The sequence below is a fragment of the Cnephaeus nilssonii genome (genome assembly GCF_951640355.1).
Source record: "Cnephaeus nilssonii genome assembly, chromosome: 4".
NCBI lineage: Eukaryota > Metazoa > Chordata > Mammalia > Chiroptera > Vespertilionidae > Cnephaeus > Cnephaeus nilssonii.
In genome coordinates, this window is record NC_137075.1 from 16,841,489 (window position 1) to 16,867,000 (window position 25,512).

The 25,512-nt window shown below is 40.9% G+C and overlaps 1 protein-coding gene across 1 annotated transcript in view; it reads left to right on the forward strand.

Moving 5' to 3' along the window:
• CDC123 (cell division cycle 123) overlaps positions 1 to 24,423 on the forward strand; it is a 71,472-nt gene extending 47,049 nt beyond the window's left edge. The window contains exons 7-13 of the mRNA XM_079769586.1: positions 4,645 to 4,693; positions 6,935 to 7,010; positions 8,594 to 8,716; positions 11,655 to 11,683; positions 19,479 to 19,607; positions 23,310 to 23,447; positions 24,243 to 24,423. Coding sequence (XP_079625712.1) covers positions 4,645 to 4,693; positions 6,935 to 7,010; positions 8,594 to 8,716; positions 11,655 to 11,683; positions 19,479 to 19,607; positions 23,310 to 23,447; positions 24,243 to 24,269 — 571 coding nt within the window. The 3' untranslated portion in view covers positions 24,270 to 24,423. The remainder of the gene's footprint in view (positions 1 to 4,644; positions 4,694 to 6,934; positions 7,011 to 8,593; positions 8,717 to 11,654; positions 11,684 to 19,478; positions 19,608 to 23,309; positions 23,448 to 24,242) is intronic.
• The last annotated feature ends 1,089 nt before the right edge of the window (positions 24,424 to 25,512 follow it).

A 25,512-nucleotide genomic window follows, 5' to 3' on the forward strand; every position in this document is an offset into this window, starting at 1 on the left:
TTATTTTTTAATATATTTTATTGATTTTTTACAGAGAGGAAGGGAGAGGGATAGAGAGTTAGAAACATCGATGAGAGAGAAACATCGATCAGCTGCCTCCTGCACACCTCCTACTGGGGATGTGCCCGCAACCAAGGTACATGCCCTTGACCAGAATCGAACCCGGGACCCTTGAGTCCGCAGGCCGACGCTCTATCCACTGAGCCAAACCGGTTAGGGCTGACAGCATATATTTAGTTCATATTTTTGTATCCATTCAGCTATCCTATGTCTTTTGATTGGAGCATTTAATCCATTTACATTTAAGGTTATTATTGCTATGTATTTATTTATTACCATTTTAATCCTGTATGCCTATATTTCTATTTTTTTAAATTTTATTTCAGCAGCTCCCTTCGCATTTCTTGTAGCTCTGGCTTTGTCCAGGAAGCTCTTTATTTCACCATCTATTTTGAATGATAGCCTTGCTGGTGTAGTAATCTTGGTTTCAGATTCTTGTTTTTCATTACCTTGAATACTTCATGCCATTCCCTTCTGGCCTTTAGAGATTCTGATGAGAAATCAGTTGACAGCCTTATGGGAGCTTTTTTGTAGGTAACAAATTGCTTTTCTCTTGTTGCCTTTAAGATTCTCTCTTTGTCTTTAAGTTTTGACATTTTAATTATGATGTATCTGTGCGTGGACCTGTTTGGGTTCCTCTTGCATGGGACTCTCTGTGCCTCCTGAACTTGTGTGACTTTTTCCTTCAGCTGGTTAGGGAATTTTTCTGCCATTATTTCTTCAACCTTGTTCTCTATCTCTTGCTCACTTTCTTCCCCTCCTGGTACTCCTATTTTGTGAATATTGTTACATTTCATATAGTCCCACATTGCCCTTAAGCTGTCCTTCAGTTTTTTAATTGTTTTTTTCTTTTTGGTTCTCTGATTGGGTGATTTTTTTCTACTATGTCTCCTAATTCACTGATTTGATCCTCGGCTTCCCCTAGTCTTATGTGTATTCATTCCAGTGATCTTTATTAGTGCTCTGTCATTCTTTATTTGCCACTGTTCTTTTTTTCATAGTTACTATGCCTTTACTCATGCTTTTGAGCATCTTTGCCATCATTATTCTGAACTCCATATCTGATAAATTTCTTATCTCCATTTTGTTTAGCTCTTCCTCTGGAGAATTCTCCTATTCTTTCACTTTGGGCTTGTCTTTTTGACTGCCTGTTTGGATTTGTGTCTGTGTATTAGGTAGATCTGCTATGATATCCAATCTTCAGTGCAGGACAATGTCAGATGCTGTTTCTGACTGGTTCTGAGTACTTTGTTTGGAGCTATCAGCAATCCACAGCTTGTGGCTCCCTCTGCTGGGGCTGGGTGCCTTAGGAAAGAATCAAGATGTGCACCAGGGTCTGCTTTTGCTAGCCCTGGGCCCAGAAGGAAATCAGGCAAAGACTCAGATTCTCCAGAGATCCCCTTCTGTCTGCAGTCCAGTTGACACTCATTCTTGATTAGCTTCAGGCTGTGGACCACAGGGTGGCATGAGAGGTCTTCCTACAGTGTGGGGGAAGTAAAAAACCACCTGGATAACAAAGGTCAACAGGTGAAAGATATCCTCCGTAGTGTGAAGAATGACTCAGCACACAAAACCAAGGTGGCTTCCTCCGACCTCCAACCCCAACTCTAATCACACAACTCTCCTGGACTCTCTTCACACAACTCTAATCCACTCTGCCCTCCCTCTGCCAGAGCCCATGGTGGGTAGCTGCACACTTAATTTTGTGCATTGCTCCTTTAAGAGGGTGCCTGCATTTCCAGCCACCTCTCCCTGGCAGACAGCACCCCTGCTGCCTTTCACAGCCAGATGTTATGTGGGCACCTTTCTCAGTTCAATGATCTGGGCCAGGGAGCCCAACTTGGGATTTAGACCCCAGAGTTCTCAGTGGGAACCCCCCACAGCTGAGATATCCCTCTGGAACTTCAGCTTCTGTCTGTGGGATCCCAGCCAGCCCTTTTGCGCCTGCACGCTTCCTATCAGTCTCTATGTGCTGTCCACTTTCCATGCGTGGTTATTAGGGTTCTCTCCAGCTAGTCTTCAGTTGATTTTTCAGGGTGGTTTTCTGTAATTTAGTTGTATTTCTAGTTGGTCCTGGGAAAGTTTCAGTGTAGTTTCCACTTACTCTGCTGCCATTTTGGAATCTCCCTTTTTTTAAAAATTGAAATTCTGAGAGCTTTATAATAGCAGCTCTAGGACCTTTATCCTTGAGGGAAGCAGTGCAGCATGTGGTTTAGTGCTTTTATTTGATTTCTCACCCTGGTACGTCATGTTATAAATAATAGCACTTTCTCATGGGATTAACAAGGATTAAATGAGGCAGCCGAAGTAAGATGCTTCATATGGTGTCTGTTCACTAGCACAGAGAGAAGCCACTTTAACAAAGCACCTTCTGTGTGTCTGTCTTTGCGATTCAGATTATATCAGTCAGTGCCTCATTATTAGAATAAAAGTTCCTATTCCTGAGGATTTTGGCCAACCAAATAAATTAGAATTGCTGTTGTTTGTAGTGTTAAATCATAAATGATCACAGAGAATTCTAGCCTAATCATACATTCAGAGAAATTTAAAAGCTTTTTAAACTCAATTTTACTTGTGAATTACTTAAGACATCTTTAAAGGTATTTTTGTGTTATTTGTGTATTTTTTTTATAAAAATGTCCCTTGACCACAAGTTTTACTCACTCTTGAATTGTTGGTTTTCCCGAGGATTCTCTCATCTGCCTGAAGTGATCACTGCTGCTTTCTGGACTTCAGCTCTTGTACCCATGTGATGATTACTCCCAGATAATTATCTTCAGCTCCTCCTTCTTTTGCTTTCCAGTTGCTTACTAGACATCTCTGTGTGTTTCTCCCAGGATGTTTCTAACTGTACACACGCAAACAAAATTATCCTCCATATTTTCCTCACCTTACTTCTGCTTTTCCTTGAATGGCATTCTCATAACCATCCAGCTAGTCATCAAAGCCAGATACCCAGAGTCATCCAGGCCTCTTTTCCCTCATCCCTCACTTCAGTTGGTCAAGAAGTAATATTGATGCTGCCTTTGAAATACCTTTATGTAGTGCTTCTCTCTATTTCCACTCCCACTGCCTTAATTAAACTCTCCCCAGGACTATTTAAACAAGCTTCCACCTGGTCTTTCTGCCTTCTGGTTTGCCATCCCTTCCCCAGGCTACCCAGTCCCATTTCCATAGTGATATTCTTAAAGCTTAAATGGAGTGATCTTTGTCACATGTTTAGAAACTTCTGCTAGCTCCCCATCCTATATAATAAAAGAGTAATATGCCAATCGACCAAACGGCAGAACGACTGGTCACTATGACGCACACTGACCACCAGGGGGCAGATGCTCAATGTAGGAGCTGCCCCCTGGTGGTCAGTGCGCTCCCACAGGGGGAGCGCTGCTCAGCCAGAAGCCAGATGAGCAGAGCGGCGGTAACAGGAGCCTCTCCCGCCTCTGAGGCAGCACTAAGGAGCAGCGAGCTGAGTGGTAAGGAGCGAGGGCTTCTGGACTGCAGGAGGGATCCCGGACTGCGAGAGGGCACAGGCCGTGCTGAGGGACCCCCCTGAGTGCATGAATTTTCGTGAACCGGGCCTCTGGTTTCTGTATAAGAAAGTACAACCTTCCTCAGTAGACAGATAAGACTCATCATTCCTTGTCCAAAATTTCTCTCCAACCTCATCTTTTGGCAGTTCTCCCCTGGCCTTCTACACTCCCTCAGTCCTGACCTTCAGTAGTTCTGTGACACTGTGTGGCTGTTCTCACTTCCCTCCCTGACTAAACACCACTTCCCTTTGCCTTAAATGCAGGCCCTTCTCTTCCTGTTGAATGAAGTCTTCTTGACTGTCTCTTTCCCTCCCCCATCACAAGAGCCAATCTCTTCTTTCTTTGTGCTATCCGAGTATTTTAATTTATGTTTTCAGTGTTTTTAAATCCTTCATTCACTTGCTAGTCTTTCCTTACCAGACTAACCTCCAGGTCAAGAGACTGTTAATCTTTTTAGCATTCCCAGTGCCTAGTGAGGCTTTGGCATAGGTAAACATTTAATAAACAATATGAAAAATTGTTCCTTAAACCAAGGATTAGAGGATGAAGCAATATACTTAATGGAGGAATAACTAGTTCTATCAACTATTTTTTAAGTGGCATTTGGGAGAAAGTTTAGATTAACTCTGTGACTTTAGATGGCAGAGTTGATGTCCATAGAGACTTCTGCATCATTCCTAAAGAACACAGTGAGAATTGCAAACCAGCAGTGCCATCCTGCCTTCATTTGGAATCCTGCAGTTGACACGATTTAGGTTATAGTCCTGGCTTGGTTGCCAATTTGGTCTTTACTGGGTCTTATTTTTGTTTTTGACAGAAAAATGAAGATTATAGTAGCTCATCTAGTGGTTTTGAGGACTAATGAAACAATATTTCAGGGGGTGAGACTAACACTTGACATCAAGTAGTGCTTAATACAGGTTCATTGAATTCAAATTATTCTTCTGGTTCTGGATACTTTGAGTAAAACCTAATCTCACATTAATATAAGTTATGTGTGTGCATAAACTGACACTATTAAAAGAGATTCAATTACATTTTTTCCCCCTCAAAGATTTATCCATTGTACTGATGATTCCCCAGATCCTTGTATGGAATATGAGGTAAGAAACTTTTTTAAAATCTGAATGAAGTTGATAAACCTACATGTATTGAGAACTGCTATTCTTAAGTGAAATGAATGAAAACTTTTGGATTAATTTCTTTAGGAACCTAGGGTCATTGAATTTTAAAATGTATTAAATATACATATAAAAATATATATTCTCTTTCTATAGAGTGTATGTAGGAAAATATTGTCTCTCAGTATGTACAAGGAATTAGTCCCAGGACTCCTGAGGATGCAAAAACCTAGTTTGAAAAGCCTAAAAACATAATATTCTTAGAGTAATTAAAATGAAAAAAGTTGCAAGCAGAATCCTATGTATTATGTGCTCTTGTCTGCATGTATCTAAAAAGATGTATGCATACACTATATACTCACATATTCCTAGAATACTTCTAAGAGATATATGAGAAATTGACAACACTTCTTGCCTCTGAGGAGAAGGACAAAGGGGTTCGATGGCGTAGATTCACCTTTTTGTATTTTTTTAGTCAACCACAAATGTATGTAGTACCTGTTCAAAACATTATTTCAATAACGCTTATGCAAATTTTCTAAAAATTTAATATTAGTATGCAACAATTGCTTATTTCTTTTTTGCTTAAAAAGTTACCAGGGCTATAAAAAATATATGCCAGCATAAGCTTTTAATAGATAAGAACAGTGTAATATTTTATTTTGGGGTTCTTTATTTAATAATTAGGTTCTTTAAAATAACTTGACACATTCAAAGCTTAACCTAGAATATACAATGATGAAAATTTAAATCAGTGCATTTTAGCCCTAGCCGATTTGGCTCGGTGGATAGAGCATTGGCCTGTGGACTGAAGGGTGTCGGGTTCAATTCCTGGCCCTGACCCAATCCATGTGTCTCTCTCACGTCAATAATTTTTTTTTCTCTCTCTTTTTCTCCCTTCCAAAAATCAATAGAAAAATATCCTCGGGTGAGGAGTAAAAAAACAAAAAAGAAACCAGTGTATTTAAAATTTCCAAGTCATATTTTAACCATATAGTTTTTTTTAAGAAAAGCAAGTTATTAAAAATATAAAACTACAAGGAAATATGAAACTATTACCTAGATATGTCCTCAGTATTAGCATTTGAGGGTGTGTGTGTGTGTGTGTGTGTGTGTGTGTGTGTATGCATACACACTTCATAAAGCCATTTGTGTACTGTTTTCCCATCACACTTATAGCATAGTGTGGGCACTTTCCTAGATCATTAAATATTCTTTTTATCATGATTTTAGTGGCTACTTATTTTACATGTTTACTCTTTTATTTGACAAACATTTCCTAAGCACCTGCCGTGTATTACATACTTGTGCTGGAACACAGAAATGAATTAATTCCTTGCCCTTAAGGAACTTACTGTTCAGTAGGGATGAGATACTTACATGAAATTATCATATTACAACATGATATGTGCTTGCTATAGAATATCGTGCACAGTAAACTGTGGGAAGCACAGGATGTGGGGAGGGAGAATCCTGAGCCCACTGGGGGATTTGGAATGGCACGGAGAGTAATTCCAGTTCTGTCTCACAGGTTTTAGAGGGAAAAGAACAGTATGACAGGATAACGGAGGCTGGAGACACTAACCATTTATTAGTTAATGTTCTCCAAAGAACATTTTAAAACAGACTCAGAAGCATACATTTGTCAACTGTTCTATTTATAAAATTGCAGCAATTCAATAATGTATAAATAGCATACTAAGTAATAATTACAGTAAGAAGACCCATTTATGACTTGGTCACTGATAGAATTGGTTTAATTTAAAATAATGCCAACATCATGGAAGGGTTGTACTGATTCTTTGTAATAAGCCATAATAATAATTTTAGCAGAGTATGTGTTACGGAATGGTGTTTAAGGTAGATAATTTGAAATTATTGTATTGATTATATTCTTAAAGGAGAGAAGAACATAGGAATTACAGGGCAACTTATTGGCACACCAGTGATAAGACTTGACTTCATCATCCTTGGGGGTTTATTATATCGGACCTCTCAAACAATAAATGACAAAGATGTATTTTGTCATAAAGAGTTTAACACAATTTCCTGTTTATTAGACTAATGGATCACAACTCTGTTCCCTGTATCTCACATTAATGTTTTCTTATGCCTCCTTTTAAAAAAAATTTAATAACGGCAAGTGTTAAGATATAGTCTGGGCATAAAATTGTCTGTTAGACTAGTTATATATTTATGTTACATTTTTTCTTTTTTCTACAGCTTGTTCTTCGAAAATGGTGTGAATTAATTCCTGGAGCTGAGTTCCGATGTTTTGTCAAGGAAAACAAGCTTATTGGTAAGTTCTTTTACCCTTGAAAGTAATTGTTTAAAAAAGACAAGCTTTTTTTTTTTTTTTTTTTAATATATTTTATTGATTTTTTACAGAGAGGAAGAGAGAGGGATAGAGAGTTAGAAACATCGATGAGAGAGAAACATCGATCAGCTGCCTCTTGCACACCTCCCACTGGAGATGTGCCGCAACCAAGGTACATGCCCTTGACCGGAATCGAACCTGGGACCCTTGAGTCCGCAGGCCGATGCTCTATCCACTGAGCCAAACCGGTTTCGGCAAAAAAGACAAGCTTTTGATGGAAGGAAATTTCTAGAATTAGGACAATCACTTTTTATCTCAGACTCTTCCTCTAACCAGCCGAACTGACTTTGAAATGCTGAGGCCATATTCAGTTTCCACAGAACATAGTATTGTCAGTTCACCATGTCTGGATTCTGGGTTGAAAGTGAAGGTCCTTATTCTTCCCAATTTAGTATATGTCTAATGCTACCTGCTTTCTCTTTGGGACTATTCTAAGTATTACTAGCTATACACTACTTATTTCAAGCATCATAAAAAGTCAAGTTATTTTCTATTATTGGAACACTTTATTATTCTAGCAAGAGAAAATATGTGGACAAGTAAGTGCGTTATTCTAAAAGCCACCCATTTTCTTTCAGGTTGTTATTTTGTTTGCTATGATCAAATTAAATATGGAAGATAATTTGCTCTCTCTCTTTTTTTTTTGTCTGCACGTTTTTCATGAACTAAAATTTATCTTTAAACAAGAAAAGTGTAATTTGAACAAAATCAAATCAATATTACTTATTTATTGAATATTATGTTGGAATTTACAAGCTTACTTAAAAGAAACTTGATGTGTTGGAATTTATCATATTATTAGGTATTCCTGAAAAAGCTGCACTTTAAGTACAGCTAAGAAGGGAGCATATTAGCATGTGATTAAGAAATTGGGTGGAAGCCCTTCTTTTAGTACACAGAACTTTTTCCTATGCATAGAGCAAATTGAGGGAGTTCTTCCAATAGTCTCTTTAGTTTATTTAGAATAATATCAGCAAAGCACTCTGAAGAAAGGAATGTTTACTTTTCCATGCCTTGAAACATCAGGCTTGTGAAGGCAGGATAGCATGTATGAACAAGAAAAATAGACTGCTTCTATGAAGTACAATATAAATATTAAAGACATATAGTGAGGAATATTTTACATTTTCCCAAAGAAAGTGCAAAAGAATAGCAATTTATAGAGTTCATTGGAAAAATCAAAGAAAAGCAATTGACTGTGTGCAGGGTAAAAATTGGTTCTTTTATTTTTTTACATAATAGGCATATTTATGGCTTTGAATTCTTTCCATTATATAAAATAAAAAATAACTACTATTTCTAAAGTAAGAATGCATGGCAGTATGGAACTATGGGATTCACCTATCCATATAAACCTTTACAACTGATACTTATATTGTTCAATTAGTATTTTTTTAATTGGTCTTCTGATCTACTTTAATGGTTCTGTCAAGAAGAGTTTGAATCATATTTTGGTGTTTTCTGAATATTATGTATTAACAGAATATAAAATATTTTCTTGCCAGCTATTTCTCAAAGGGATTATACACAATACTATGATCATATTTCTAAACAAAAGGAGGATATTTGCAGATGCATACAAGGCTTCTTCAAGAAACATATACAGTATAAATTCTTAGATGAAGACTGTAAGTATTTTTTAATGACTCAGTGAAATGAAATGAAATCCATAATGTTAATGAACCTTATTTCACAGTGGTACTTATTTTAAAACTAGAGGCCTGGTGCACAAAAATCGTGAACTGGGGGTGGGAGTCCCTCAGCCTGACCTGCACCTTCTCACAGTCCGGGACCCCTCGCTCCTTACTGCCCGCCTGCTCGCTGCTCCTTAGTGCTGCTGCAGAGGTGGGAGAGGCTCCCGCCACCACTGCTGTGCTCGCCAGCTGTGAGCCTGGCTTCTGGCTGAGCAGAACTCCCCCTGTGGGAGCACACTGACCACCAGGGGCGGCTCCTGCATTGAGTGTGTGCCCCCTGGTGTTCAGTGTGCATCATAGCAACCGGTCATTCTGGTAGTTCAGTCGTAAGGGTCACTTAGGCTTTTATTATATAGACTAGAGGTCCGGTGCATGAAATTCGTGCACGGGGGCTGGGGGGAGGGTCCCCTCAATCCAGCCTGCACCCTCTCCAATCCGCGACCCCTCGGGGGATGTCCGACTGCCGGTTTAGGTCCGATTCTGGGGATCGGGGCTAAACCGGCAGTCGCACATCCCTCTCACAATCCTGGACCACTGGCTTCTAACCACTCACCTGCCTGCCTGCCTGATCACCCCTAAATGCCTCTGCCTGCCGGCCTGATTGCCCCCAACTGCCCCCCATCCCCTGCTGGCTTGGTTGCCCCCAACTGCCCCCCCCCTGCTGGCCTGGTCGCCCCACACAGCCTGCTGTTCAGTCATTTGGTCACCCTTCACTAACCCCCCTGTCAGCCTGATTGCCCACGCAGCCTGCTGCTCAGTTGTTTGGTTGTCCCTCACTAACACCCCTGCCAGCTGGGTCGCCCCATGCAGCCCGCTGCTCGGTCGTTTGGTCGCCCCTCACTAATCCCCTGCCGGCCTGGTTGTCCCACAAAGCCTGTTTGGTCGTCCGTTCCGTTGCGATGGTCGCTTAGGCTTTTATTATTATAGACTAGAGGCCCGGTGCATGAAAATTTATGCACTGGGAGGGGGTCCCTCAGTCCGACCTGCCCCCTCTCACAGTGCGGGAGCCTTCAGGGGCGGGAGGCGACCCAGCGATCAGGGAAAGGTGACACCCCCATCACACCTCTGCTGCCACCACTGCTGGGAGTGCAAGCCTCACCCGGCCCTGGTTACCTGTGCCTCAGGCAGGCCCTGGGCGTCTGGGGGGGCTGAGGGGCCTGGGGGACTCTGGAGGCAGGCGTGCGGAGCAGCCAGACCCGCCTGGGGGCGGGCCCGGCTGTGCCACACGCCTGCCACCTTGGTGGGGCTGAGGGGACTGGGCACCGCCATCTTGTGGCTGTGGCACTGCCATCTTTGAGGGTGTGGCAGTCAATTAGCATATTCCCTTCTTATTGGCTGTGGGCGCCACCATCTTTGTGAGGGTGTGATGGTCAATTAACATATTCCCTCTTTATTAGATAGGATAGGATTTGAAACACTATTTTAAGTGTTTTGCTATATTATTATTTGGTATTGCTGATAGTTGCATGTTAATTTTAACTTATTTGATCAGAGTCCCTTTTTATTCTTTTCTTTTTTTTTCGATTAGTCCTCACTGGAGGATATTTTTCCATTGATTTTTCTTTTTCCTATGTGCCATTTTGTACTCACTGATTTTTAGAGTGGAAGGGAGGATGAGAGACACAGAGATCAGTGTGAGAGAGACACATCGATTGGTTGCCTCTTGCATGCACCCAGACCAGGGCTGGGGGCAACCGAGGTATGTGCCCTTGACCAGAATTGAACCTGGGACTGTTCAGTCTGCTGGCCGATGCTCTATCCACTGAGCCAAACTGGTTAGGGCTGATCAGAGTCCCTTTTTAATACTAAGGGTTTTTTCGCCTGCCATTTTAGATATTTTATTATATATTTCAAAGGGTCTATCTAGAGATGATGTAATACTTCTGTTATTGGGACTAAATTAGCTAGATGACTGATCTGCCTTCTTAGATTATTTCTTTAAATGATCAGATAGCATCAGTTATAGTAAACTTTTGTGAGTTGGCTTTAAGAATTGAAATTATATTGTATATGCGAGAAAGTTTTTATACATCTTAAAATTATATCTACTATGATTTACCCTTTTTATACTTGCCAAGCCTGGTTCTATGGCAGATTTGATTTAAAAAGAAAATTAAGCATAGCTAGATTTTATGCTTCCATACTACAAAGTTTACTCATTTCATTCCCCATCCCATTGATTGGTGCTTCTTTTATTGGAACATAAAACCTATTTATTATGGTGAACTGGTTGAGATAATGTTGGTGTTTGGTTTGAATTTTTAAATATAATGGATTATAAACCCTAGCCAGTTTGGCTCAGTGGATAGAGCATTGGCCTGTGGACTAAAGGGTCCTAGATTCTATTCCATGCCCAGGTTGTGGGCTCAATCTCCAGTAGGGGGCATGCAGGAGGCAGCCAATCAGTGATTCTCTGTTATCATTGATGTTTCTATCTCTTTCTCCCTCTCCCTTCCTCTCTGAAATAAATAAAAATATATTTAAAAGAATTTTTTTTTAAAATATAATGTATTATGGTTGAGGGTAGAGAAAGGAAAACAAAATTATATAAATAAAACATTGCAGTTTATGTTTAAAGTTTTGAGATTTAGAAGTATGAAGTCCTCCAGGTTAATTATATTCTACTGTTGGACTAATAATAAAATGCATTTTAATTTTCAAAAGGAGGCTTAGATCAGTGGTCGCCAACCGATGGTCCACGGACCACTGATGATTCGTGAGGTCCAAAAGATTGGCGACCACTGGTTTAAGGAAACCTTTGGAGCAGCAGTTGCCAACTGGTGGTCCGTGAGGTCTGAAAGGTTGGTGACTGCTGGCTTAAATCATAAAACAAGTAGCTTGTTATTAACTTTGAGTTTTGTTTTTTTTACAGTTGTATTCGATATATATAGAGACAGTAGGGTAAGTAAACACTATGTATGATTACTTTAAAACAAGGACTGATCTTATAAGTGGACTACATAGCCATTATGAATGTAAAGGGCCTACTGCTCAAAAAATATTTTCTCAAACTAAGGTGTTTGAAAGTCACCATGGTCAAGAATCTCCCCTTAAAATATACTTAACATTAGAAGACATGCTATCAATAATTAATTATGTACAACAAATTTAGGGAATTTTCAAGAATTTAAATTATTTTTTATTTTTCAATTACAGTTGACATACAATATTATTTTAGTTTCAGGTGTACACCCCAGTGATTAGACATTATATAACTTACTACTAAGTGATCATCCTGATGAATCTAGTAACCATGTGACACATCTAGTAACCATCTGACACCATAACCTGGTTATTAGAATATTATGCTGTATTTTACATCCCCATGACTATTCTGTTACTACCAATTTGCACTTTTTAATCTTTTTACTTTTTTCACCCATCCCTCCAATTATCTTCCCATCTGGCAAAAATCAAAATGTTTCCTGTATCTATGAGTCTATTTCTGTTCTGCTTCATTTATTTCATTTTTATAGATTCATTTGTTGATAGATATGTATTTATTGCCAATGTATTGTTTATATTTTTTATCTTTTTTTTTTCTGCTTCTTAAAGAAAACTAACATTTCATGCAATACTGGTTTAGTGGTAATGAACTCTTTCAGCTTTTACTTGTCTGGGAAGCTCTTTATATGTCCTTCAATTCTAAATGATAGCTTTGCTAGGTAGAGTAATGTTGGTTGTAGATTCATGCTTTTCATCATTTTGAATATTTTTTGCCAATCCCTTTTAGCCTGCAAAGTTTCTTTTGAGAAGTCAGGTGACAGTTTTATGGGGGCTCCTTTGTAAGTAACCAACTGCTTTTCTCTTGCTGCTTTTAAGATTCTCTGTCTTTAACTTTTGGCATCTTAATTATGATGCATCTTGGTGTGGGCGTCTTTGGGTTCATCTTGTTTGGGACTCTTTGTTCTTCCTGGACTTGTATGCCTATTTCCTTCACATGGTTTTTTTCAAATAGGTTTTCTATTTCTTCCTGTCTTCTCCTTCTGGCACCCCATGATGTGAATGTTGTCCAGAGGGTCCTTACACTATCTTCATTTTTTTGGATACTTTTTTCTTTTTGCTGTTTTGATTGGGTGTTTTTTGCTCCCTTATATTCCAAATCACTGTTTCGATTCTTGGCTTTACCTACTCTCCTGTTGATTCCCTATAAATTATTCTTTATTTCAGTTGGTGTATTCTTCATTTCTGACTGGTTCTTTTTTATGCTGTTGAGGTCCTCACTAAGTTCCTTGAGCATCATTAGAACTAGTGTTTTGAACTCTGCATCTAGTAGATTGCTTGTCCCCATTTTGTTTAGTTTTTTTCTCTGGAGTTTTGTCCTTTTCTTTTATTTGGGACACTAGAAGCCCGTTGCACGAAGTTTCGTGCAAAAGACCTTCCTTCACCTGGCTGCTGGCACCAGTTTTCCTCTGGCCACCCGCTGATCGGAGCGCCTCCTGCCAGCGCGATCGGCCACCCTGAGTTCCTCCAGTGCCGTTTCCTCTGGCCGCCAGCGCGATCGGCCACCCTGAGTTTCTCCAGCGCCGTTTCCTCTGGCCGCCAGCGCGATCGGCCACCCTGAGTTCCTTCAGCACCAGTTTTCCTCTGGCCGCCTGCCGATCGGAGTGCCTCCCGCCAGCGCCGCCGGTGGAGGAACTCTGGGTGGCCGATAGCGCTGGCGGGAGGCACTCCGATTGGCAGGTGGCCAGAGGAAAACTGGTGCTGGCGGAAAACTGGTGCGGGCAGCCATGCAATCAGCCACCCCGAGTTCCGCCACCGGCGCCTTCCACCGGCCCCATGGGTCCTCCCGCAGTGCTGGCTGTTGGGGCCGGCAGGAGGAACGGTCCAATCGGCCACCCCGAGTCCTGCCCCCAGCCTCCCAACGGCCCAATCGTGGGCGTAGCGGAGTGATGGTAATTTGCATATTAACATTTTATTAAGTAGGATGTTTCTTTGTCTCCTCATTTTGCAGCCTCCCTGTGTTTGTTTCTATGTATTAGGCAGAACTGCTACATCTCCTGGGCTTGGTAGAGTGGTCTAATGTAGTATGTATCCTGTAGGGTCCAGTGGCACAGCCTCCCTGATCACCCAAGCTGGGCATTCCAGTTGTGTCCCTCCCCCTCTCCCCAATGTGGCTGTGTACACCCTTCTGTTGTAGTTGAGCCTTGATTGCTGTTGGCATATCAGTGGGAGGGATTTACCCCCTGGCTGATCCATTGTAAGGACTGGCTGCGACCACAAACAACCATGGAGAATTAGCTATGCAGTGGCACTTCACACAGTCGGTCTTATTTCATTAGGGCTGTGGTGCCCGCTGAGTCTGCCCCCTGAGTGTGTCACTGTGGAGATGGTTGGGTAGTGTTTCGATGTGGGTCTATCCACCAGGTGTGCTGGGCCTCCCAGGAGGTGTGGGCGAAGGTCAGCCAAGGCCCCTTTGTTCTGCCCAGGGCCACCTGGCTTGAGCTACAAAGTGACCGGCAGCTGCCTGCTACCTGTGCTGGGCTTGGAGATGCCCAGGAGAGGCTCATCTGTGAACCAAGGCCAGCTGCCACTATGCCCGACCAGGGGCCACTTAGCAAGAGGTGTGGTGCACGCTGAGGCCAGATGCCACTTGTTTGAGAGATTTTAGGAAAGTCTGAAACATGAGCCAAGACAAGTGATTCATATGGAAAAGCCAATGGAAACTGGTTGAGTGTGCTTGCAAGTTTGGTGGGGTGGGATCTCAGGCCGACAGTCAGACATCCTTAGTGCTGCTGCGGAGGTGGGAGAGGCTCCTGCCACCGCCTCTGCACTCACCAGCTGTGAGCCTGGCTTCTGGCTGAGCGACACTCCCCCTGTGGGAGCGCACTGACCACCAGGAGGCAGCTCCTGTGTTGAGCATCTGCCCCCTGGTGGTCAGTGCGTGTCATGGCGACCAGTTGTTCCACCGGTCAGTTGACTTGCATATTAGCCTTTTATTGTATAGGACAGTATCTTGTGTTTTAGGGTTTCGATTTCCATTATATTTTAAATCATTTAAAACTGCTGATCTTTTTTCCTTAGATCTTTTTTAGATATAATTTACATAGAGTTGACATTGACCCTTTTTAGTGTATAGTTCTATGAGTTTGAAAAACACATCTGGTTGTGTAATCACTATTACAATGATGATGTAGAACTGCTTCACTCCCAAAATTTCCTCATGAACCTCCCTGAACCCTAGCCCTTGGAAAACACTGCTCTGTAAACCTACTGAGTTATTTTTAAGTTTTTAATTTATAATACATTCACACTGCTTAAAAAACATATCAGTGTGAAAATATACCCTTGACCCTCTGCTCTCCTGCAAGTTCACTTTTATTCATTTTTTATATCCTTCCAGTATTTCTTGATGCCCAAAAAAAGGTAATGTACTTATTTTTTCATTTTTCTTATATAGAGTTAGCATATGATATACAGTCTGCACCTTGCTTTTTAAACATTTTTAAAAAACAATGTATCTTTGAGAGCTTTCCAGTTTACTATTGTGGCACAGTGTTTTGTGCTGTGGATACACCATCTAGTTTGTTTAGCTACTTCATTGTAGATGATGAACACATAGTTCTTTCTAGACTTTTGCAAATTGTGCTGTGATGAACATCCGATATATATTTTGTTTCATACATCTGCAAGTATATCTATAGGATAAATTCCTAGAAATGGGATTGCTAGCTCAAAAGGCTAAATGTATTTTAATTTTGATTACCCTTTGTAGAAGCTACTCCAAGTAATTCCACAGGAAATGTACCTGGATATTTCCTTAAAGCTTGCCCACAGAGTATGATAGATGAAAAGTGGTGTTTCAATTTCTTTTTTTCTTATTATGCATTAGGATACATTTTATCTTTTGTAAGAGTCATTTCTATGTGTTTTCCATTTTTTATTGTCTTATTTATTATCCTTTAAAATATAGAAATGGGATTATCCCATTTTATTAGTCTTTTACCATGAAGATAAAATGTTATTTATTTTATGACTTCTGAATTTGAGTCATAATTTTAAAAAATACCTCCATTTATTTTCTAGCTTTTATGACTTATTGCTTATATATTTAAATCTTTGATCTACTTTGCATTTGCCCTGGTATGTGATATGGATCTAACTTTGTCTTTTTCTGGATTTTTACCCAGTTGTCCTAACACTAATATCTTTATTTTATACTAGAGGCCCGGTGCATGAAAATTCATGCACTGGGAGGTGGGGGGGGGAGCGGGCCTAAGCCACAGTCTGGCCTCCCTCTATGGGAGCCGACCAGACCAATCAGGGGAAGGCGCCGCCCCCATCACCCCGCCGCTGCTGCTCCCTCTGGCCTCCCTCTGTGGGAGGCAGCTGGACTGATCAGGGGAAGACGCCACCCCCATCACCCCACTGCTGCTGCCACTGCTGGCCGCCGCGGCTGCCGGCCCTCCTCAGCCCTCGCAGCCACTGTGGCTTTGTCCGGAAGACGTCCGGTCTATCCGGTCTAATTAGCATATTACCCTTTTATTAGTATAGATTCTCCTTTAGGTTGATGATGATTTTCCTCAGTTCTTGGGGCTTTAACCTTTGGTTGCTCTATTTGCATATTCTCATTCATGTTGATTATTTTTGGTTTTGTAAACCAGTCTATTTATTGTACCATGGGTTCATCTTCAGTGAGCTTGTTTTTTGGTTTGTTTGTTTTGTTTTTAATCTCTGAGAATCTCAAAGATTCTAAGTTTCAAGTACTTCATTTGCTTCTTCCACATTCCCCAGACCCCGGTCAGAGAAAGGCAGGCTTCTTTGATTCCTTTTCCAATCATTAGGAGTTTTATCTTAAACTCCCTTTACTGACGTGGCAGCCCTCCGGAGTTCACTTCTTGGTTCTGATTCCCTTCTCGTGGCTAGTCTCTTGTTCCTGTGTGCATGTTAAACCCTGCCCTGAGCTTCCTGGTAGGAAGCTCGCCCAAGAGTTCCCACTGCAAATGTCTGTATGCTTACTTCTGTTTTTTAGGTTCCTCCTCATTTCTGGTGCCTGGGATCCCCTTTCTTTCTTGTAATCTCATTTTACATTTAAAGGGATTATTTTAACCAGAATTTCATCCGATTTAGAACTAGAGACTTTTGAAGTTCCATAATTTTCTGGGACCCCCATGTATTTTACACTCTAGGAAAGAACCTGTGTCCACAGTGGGCTGTCTTCTCATGGCCTTCACACCTGTTAGTTTTTGTTGTTGTTCCCCCTGAAATGGTCTGCTTTCCTCCCACCATCCACCCTCCTCCCAGATCCCATCACCATCATCTTCAAATTCCAAGTTAGTGAGGGGAGCTTTTCCAGCTTCACCATGCAGATTAGGTAGGTTCTCCTTACATTCTACCAGCCTCATAATACCCTGTTCTTACCTCTGTTGGATTATTCCCCCTGTGTACTGTGATTGCAGGATGGTTTTTATTTCTCGTGTTTGTGTGTGTGTGTGTGTGTGTGTGTGTGTGTTTATCTCCTGGTCTGGACTGAGCTCTCTGAAGGAGTAGATTCTGTGTTACTAGTCTTTATGCACCAGTGCCTGGCACAGTGTCTTTCTCGTGCACAGAGATTTATTTGGGCTGTGGGGCTGGTCTGGTAGATTTCAGGAAGGGCCGATCTTATCTCAATGACTGCCTAAAAATAGAATTTCTCAGGATGTCTCCTGCCCGAGCTATCACCTGAAAACCATGTTCTAGCTATAAGATACTCATCTTGATAGTTTTATACCTGATTACAGCTGGTTTTATTTTTCATTGAATTACAGAATGTCTTCTGAATTATAGAACAAACTGCCCATTACTAGTTCTAAAAGTAGTGATCTGGGCCGAAACCGGTTTGGCTCAGTGGATAGAGCGTCGGCCTGCGGACTCAAGGGTCCCAGGTTCGATTCTGGTCAAGGGCATGTACCTTGGTTGCGGGCACATCCCCAGTAGGGGGTGTGCAAGAGGCAGCTGATCGATGTTTCTCTCTCATCGATGTTTCTAACTCTCTATCCCTCTCTCTTCCTCTCTGTAAAAAATCAATAAAATATATTTAAAAAATAAAATAAAAGTAGTGATCTCTTTGAGTTTTAAGTTTTTTTTTGTTTGTTTTTTTTTTACAGTATGCCATATTTTTAGTTTATAGAACATAATACTCCTATATTAACCGGCCCAATAGTGTTTTTCTTTTTATAATGAGATGGTTTTACTGGTTATAAAACTCAAGTAGAAAGGGTTTGAAAGTTAGAAAATACCCATTTTGTTAAAATAACACATAGCATGCCAAAGACATCTTAGTAATTGCTCCAAAAGCAAAGCTGACTTTATACCAAGAAGTTGATGGCTGACGTTATTTCACATACCGTATTTTCCTACGTATAAGACGACTTTTTAACCCAGGAAAATCTTCTCAAAAGTCGGGGGTTGTCTTATACGCCGGGTGTCATCTTATAGGGCAGGTATATCCCAAACTCTATATTTTAACTGGAAAAGTTGGGGGTCGTCTTATTCGCCCAGTCGTTTTATACGCCGGAAAATACGGTAGTCAAAGACTGTGCAAGTGGGTGCCGAACTGCTGTGAGGAAGCAATTCAAGTGGCCTAGAAGAGTTGTAGGCTTTCTCCTGGGATTATATAAAATAAGAAACCCAGTGGTGTGTGGGGCACCTTCTGGTAATGGTTCTTTGCCACTTACCAGATGTTTCTGCTGTTGGGAGCAAGTCCTAATTAGATATTTCTTAGATTTTTTCTTTAACTGAGATGAGAAACAGTGCTAGATATTGGTAATGGTGGCTCGACAACCTAGTTCGTTAGGCATATGAAATTTTACACACTCATGTCTGACCAAAACATGATAACTACACATTTACAGGAAAACCTAATTATCAACAAAAAAATGATGCAATGACATGAATGTTTTGAGAACAATCAAGAGGAGCAAAGATAAAATTTTGAAGGAAACGGGTATCTACTAAATGTCACCTGTATCTCTGTGGTTATCTGTTGGCTTCGATCTCTTGGCAGGACTTCAGGTCCCCAGTGCTGTAATGTCAGCGCCCTGCCCTTTGTTCTGAGGTGCCCCTGACTCTACCTGAACTCAATCTGACCAGCTCAGGAGGATCCTTTCTCTGAGCCTGAGGCTGACATATTGCCCACCTCTCCTCTCAGAGTGGGAAGAGTTAGATATTTCTTTTAAAGGTTGATATGTTTTTTAGATCTCCCCTTCATGTGCTCTAACATATAGACAAACCAATATTATATTAAAGTTAAAGAAAATTGAGCATTTCCATACTTCTTTCTATATGCTTAAAAAAAAAAAAAAGCATCCTTGGCAGCAGCGGCCTCGCAGGGGTAAGGAGTGGTGTTCTCTGGAACTTCTGACTCTTTCCTTCCTCTGCAGGGCAAAGGTAATCTTGATAGATAATCAGAGATACCCCCTGAAAGCATTCGGTCATGCTTGGTTTAACTTCTTGTGAAATTTTCCTTTTTCCTGTTTGGATCTTTGACCTAAAATTCTCATGTGATCTAAGCAGGACTTGAAATATATGTCTTTGTCAGGCTTTTCTTTTCTAGGTCTCTTTTTTTACAGGAGACCTTCCCTTTAGATAAAGCTGTGGCCCTTTTTCAATGAAACCTGGAGGACTTTCTCTGGTGGGACCTGGAGGACAGGTTATAGGGTTTAAATAAATGTTTGATTTTAGTCTATGCCTCTTAATTTTTCTCTCTGTCCTACAGGGGAAGGTGTGGCTAATCGATTTTAATCCATTTGGTGAGGTAACAGATTCACTGCTGTTTACTTGGGAAGAACTGATATCTGAACGAAACTTAAAAGGCGATTTTAGTGAAGGAGATGCTCTGGAGCAGGTAAGACAGTAAAAGTAAAAACGTAAAGGAAATATTTTAATCTTAACAATTGCTAGTTCTCTGGGCACTTGGATAGGCGGTGACTTGTACCCTTGGGAAGTACAGAATATAACAAATTTACTAATAGATTCTTGCCTATAGAGGTGAGCAAGAAAAGGTGTGCATGTGATTCATTCATTTCACTTCATTTGAAGAAATAATGGTCATCTGATATATATTTTTTCTGATAATTGTTTTTCTTGGCGCTTGTGTCCTTGACCCCAAGTTCAAGTGGGTGCTTATTACAGTGTCTTGTTTCCCTCATCAGCTCCTCTTCCATCAGCCACAGGGGCCATTTCACACCTTTCCATGCTCCTCTGAACCTCTGGCTTCCTTTTCTTCTCGGCAGAGATTTCACGTCCTTCTTCAAAGGAAAAGATAATCCATTGGTGAGATCACTCAGTTTCATTGTCAGTAAGCCTCCAACCTTGTCTGCAGCCGTCCTAAGTCTCACCTCCACCTGCCCAGCATACCATTCCTTCCCATCTCTCCACAGACCTTGTGCTGCCATGTATCTTCTTTCCTGTTTTTCTGTCTTTCTGTCTACCAGCTCCCAGCTCTCAGTAGTTAATCATGTTCAGATCTCTCATCTTAAAATCTTTAAGCCTGTATCTTCACCTAGCTACTCTCTCCTTTCCTTCTCATCTTCACAGCCAAACTTTCTTGAAACAACAACTTTGGAAAGCTTTGTTCTTCCTAGAAAAGTACTACATGCTCATTTTTAAAGAAAATTCTGAAATCACCCATAAAGCTACTGCCTTGAGACCCACTGCTTATATTTTAATACTAACATGCCTTTCCTACATACAAATAAACATGTTTAAATAAATGAGATTACACTACATATGAACTTATGTATCTCAAGTTTTTCATTTAGTATTATCTTGTGAGTATTTGAGTATTTTACATCTTTTTAAAAACAGTTGTTTTTGCCCTGGCCGGTGTTCTCGGTGGTTAGAGCATTGGCCCACACACTGAAGGGTCTGGGGTTCGATTCCTGGTCTAGGACACGTACCTGGGTTTCAGGTTCGAAACCCTGGTTAGGTCGTGTGTGGGAGGCAAGCAAACGATGTGTCTCTCTCTCACATCTATGTTTCTCTCTCTCTCTGTGTCCTCCCCCCCACCCCGCCCCTTCCACTCTCTCTGAAAATCAATGGGAAAAATATCCTCAGTGAGGATTAACAAAAAATAATATTAAAAAATTAAAACAGGGTTTGTTGTTTAGCGTGGTCATTTAAAAAAAGAGAGAGGGAATTAGAAAGAGACAAGACTGGAAATCCTACCACCTCCAAATAGCCGTTCTTATCACTTGAGTTAATATATTCTCCAGACATTTTTTCTATGGATGCACCATACATTTTTACATAGTGGGCTCATACTAGTTTCCCTCATGCTGCTATGTAACTTGCTTTTTTGTAACTACTCAGTAATTGTATATCCGTCACAGCCACTTCCTTACATGGTCATCTGTCCTTTCTGCCTGGTGCTTCTCACCCGTCTCACCTGTCACTCCCCAGCCCAGTGAGCCTCAGTCCCTGCCGCCCAGGCAAGGGCTCCCCTGCTTTGTTGCTAATTCCAGTGAACGAACCACTGCTCTTCTCTCACCCAACTGCTTCCACCATTTGAACGTGTTCCCCTCTTGTTCTTATAGCATCTCTTCCCTCAGCTTCTGCGGCACCTTCTCCCTTCTGGGTTTCTTCTGGCTGCTGCTTTGCCTTCAGTGTGACCATCTTTCCTTTTGTCCATCTCTGAAATGATGTTTTTCATCATTACTCTGTCCTGGGCCTTCTTTGGGCCTGTTTCTTTAGATCTGGCTCAACTAGATTTTTCCCCTATCAAGGCACTGCCCACTGCGTAAAGCCTGCCTGTTGCCTTGCCTGTGTCCTGCTTTAGACTGCAAGCTCTGAGCACAGGGATAGAGTCTCTTGCTCTCCACGTAGCTGAGGGCTTAGCACAATGCCAGGCACAACTAGTGAGTGTTGAGTTAGTGAGAGAAGGAATTTTATCCCTGATGGCATCTTACAGTTGTGGGCTGTTAAAGCTGAGTGTCTAGGAGAAGAATGTAAATTATTCAGCACAGGGTTATTTTTAAATATGAGGGACACCGTTATTGAATAGAAACAGTTTGTACAAGATTCAGTCTATGATCCAAATAATATGATTGGATCTTTCTTTTTTCTTTCTCTATCTCTCCTTTCTTCCTTCCTTCTTTCTTTTTTGCTTAATTTAAACAACATTATATTGGCAGTTGGGGAAACGGGAACCGGCTCCTGCCTTTGCCCCGCGTCACCTCCTGCCCGTTTTCACTCCACGGAAACCTACCCGTCCTTCTGTTTCTTGAAGCTCCAAGCCCTGCCTCTCTGAGCTGGTTGTTCCACTGCCCTCAGAGCGGTGCTCTGCTCCCAGACCTCCCAGGCTGTTTCTGTCATACCTTCCATCTCTCAGCCCAGACATCCCCTCTAGCAAGGTCTTCCCTGGCAGACCACCTGGTTCTCTGTGATAGCAGCCTGTGGCTTTGTTTTTGTAACCCTTTGTACTCTCTGAAATAATCTGGTTAGTTTATTTGTTTGCTTGCTGATTGGCTGTCTACCTGTCTTGTTTATCAGTTTATCTTCCATACCTGGAAAAAGGTCCAGTACAAAGTAGGTATTTCATAAATATCTGTCAGATGATTGGTCTGTCTGTCAAAACTGTGGCCTTCTTTCTAGGTCTTGTTCCATTCAAGCTTCTGGCCTGTCTCCTTCTTCCGGACACATCCATCCCTCAGCTAGGTATCCGTCACCATGGAGTCCAAACCCAAGGCCTTCTGTCTCTGAAATCCTTTTTGACACAAGGCAACATGTAAATACCATATGCAGGCTCTAAGCAGGCACGGCTGACCCTTGAACAACATGAGTTTCCACTGCGTGCGTCCACTTACACTTGGATAGTTTTCCAATTGACCCCTGCAGTTCAAACCCACATTGCTCGAGGGTCAGCTCTGTGGTTGGGATCTGCATATGCTGAGGCCGACTGTAGTTACATGAAGATTTTCAAGTGCTCAGAAGGTCGGTGCCGCCACCCTCCCTGTTGTCAAGGGCCAGCTGTACATGAAAGAATGTAAAGACTTGTTCAGTATGATACTTGAATTTGCAGTGTTGCTTGCAGTTTTACGTAGGTAATGAGACAGATACATAAATAAGTTAAATGACATAAAAGAAGTATTAAGGTGTTAGGAATTCAAAGCACTTGCTTGCCCTTACTATTAACTTTATTCTCTAAAGCAATACTTCCTAACTGCACCTGAAGAAAGTGATAATATTTATAAAGCATTCTGGTTTGTATGAGATTGCTCGAGGCCAGTGATAAGTAGCCTGCAGCCTGTGACCCAATGGGAACTAAAGAGATACATACCCTGTTTGTATCACACTTGGGTTACAGGCAGGTAGCCCTTAGAGATCGGCCTAGCTCTCCAGGACACTGTTTACAGATTCCCATGTTTATGTCATATTGAATATGTAAAAATGTTTTTGTGCCTTTGGTGCCTTCTTTTACTTCAGAATCTTATTTCTTCCTTGCCTAGTACAAAAGAGAACATGAAGTTGAAATTGTTATGATAGAACCTTTTTCAGTTTGGAGAAGAGACTTAAAATTTCTCACAGACTTTCCTTTTTTTTGGTAAAGGATTCTCCAGCTTTCCGTTGTACAAACAGTGAAGCTACAGTCCAGCCGAGTCCCTATCTAAGTTATCGACTGCCCAAGGACTTTGTAGACCTCTCTACTGGAGAAGATGCTCACAAACTCATCGATTTCCTTAAGCTGGTAAAGTCTATGTGTACTTAGCATCTTTGTTTTCAAATTGGCTTTTTAATATTTCATTTTAGTCTTATTCTACTTAGACTTTTTTAAAATATATTTTTATTGATTTCAGAGAGGAAGGGAGAGGGAGAGAGATATAGAAACATCAATGATGGGAGAGAATCATTGATTGCCTCCTGCATGCCCCCTACTGGGGATTGAGCCCACAACCTGAGCATGTGTCCTGACTGGGAATCAAAACGTGACCTCCTGTTCATAGGTTGATGCTCAACCACTGAGCTACATCGAACAGGCTGTACCTAAACTTTTACTTTAGAAGCAGAATTACTGAGTTAGGTCATTTTAAAGTGATCATGTAATATGAACTGAAGGAATAACTTATTTAATAATAAGAATGACAAAAATGTTTTTATGATGTGCATGCTTTTTGCATAATTTTCACAGTACTTCTAATTTTAAAGAAAGTATGTCTACTAGTGGTTACAGGGCTAAGAGAAGATCAGAGCTGTGCTGTGGTGACTCAAGGAAGAAAGTGAATATGTATATTTGTGTGTGTTTCTGGGTGGGAATGTTTATACCTGTAGAAGAGAGAGTAGAAAATCTTCAAAGGCCTGAGGATAATATACCCTGGAACCAAAGTGATAAACTAGTTGAGTAAATAAGTTCAGGCATGTTTTTCATGATAATTTGCCAAGGCCTCTAGAAAATGAAGCTTGCTGACAGAACAAGTGACTCTAGGTGAACCAATATGCTAGTTAGAATGTGCTATTTTAATGTAGTCTTGGTTTCCTTTGACAGAAAAGAAATCAGCAAGAGGATGACTGAGTAGAGTGCTGGAGTTCAAGACCAAGTGAAGGAGGAAACCACCACTCCTTCAGGAACTGTTCACGGTTCACAGCATCCTAGTAACCCAGTCGGTGGGTGGGGTGGGCAACGTGGAAATCAATCGCTTTTTATATTCATGTATATTAAACTGGGGAAAAAAAAACAGGGACTTTGCTACTTGTAAAAATAACATAATAAATAGAACTTAAATTTAGGAAAGCATACTGTTCTGATGATAACATAATTTCTGTGAAATACCTTTCTCTTTTGGCTCAGTCTATTTAGATGTATCTGTGTTTCTTATGCTATTTTTATACCTATCAGGCAGATGGGAAAATTTATATTTGTTATACAGAAGTGGATTCTTTCCTAATCATTCCTTTTCCATTAAAAAAAAAATAGAACCTCATATATTACTATAGAAAATATTTTTCCTACTTGGAGGATTTTCATATAATCTTTCTGTCAGTTAAGCTTCAATTTGGATATAACTAAAAGAATGCAGGCACCTCAAACTAAAATAACCTTGAAAATTTCAGTATATTACAGCCATCTTAATATATCCTATGTCAGTAAAACTAGCACAGATTTCATTAGAATTTGGCATTTTAAAAAAATACTGGAATCATTGGGAGGTAGATTCACTTTTTAGGCCGCCATTTTAGTACTTCTTCGGTGGCCTGATTGATGAGGATGATCATGGTGTCATCAAAGTGCCTGGGCACTGACTACATCCAAGACACTGCTGTGTGCTCTTTGAGTTATTTTACGTCACAGAAGTTTGAAGAGACAGATGTCACTGTTGCCCGGGTTATCTATTTAACTTGGTATCAAATAATATTTCACTAGTTGGAGGGATGTTTCTTAGCACAGGAGACACATATGAGAGCTGTCCAAGGAAGATGTGGAGAGAGGTGAGGCAAAGCCGCCTTCTTTGTACACTTAAGTCAGCTTATGTATAATGCTGCAACAGATCCTTCCTTTTTGCACTATCTCAAAACTCTGTAGCTTTCTGTGTGGTTTCTCAGTTACAGTTCCTTGATATTCATGTTTTAAATACAAAGATCAGGTTGTGATCTTTGTACTCAGTGTATCAAATGCCATTTCTGAGGTCTAATTTTTGCACTAATTTTCTTAGAGAAATTGAGTTCAACTCTCACTTTACATTAAAAATGTGATTTTTGTTCATTGTTTATTAAACTTAGTGACCCAGTGCACCAATTCGTGCACATTGAAAGGAAAT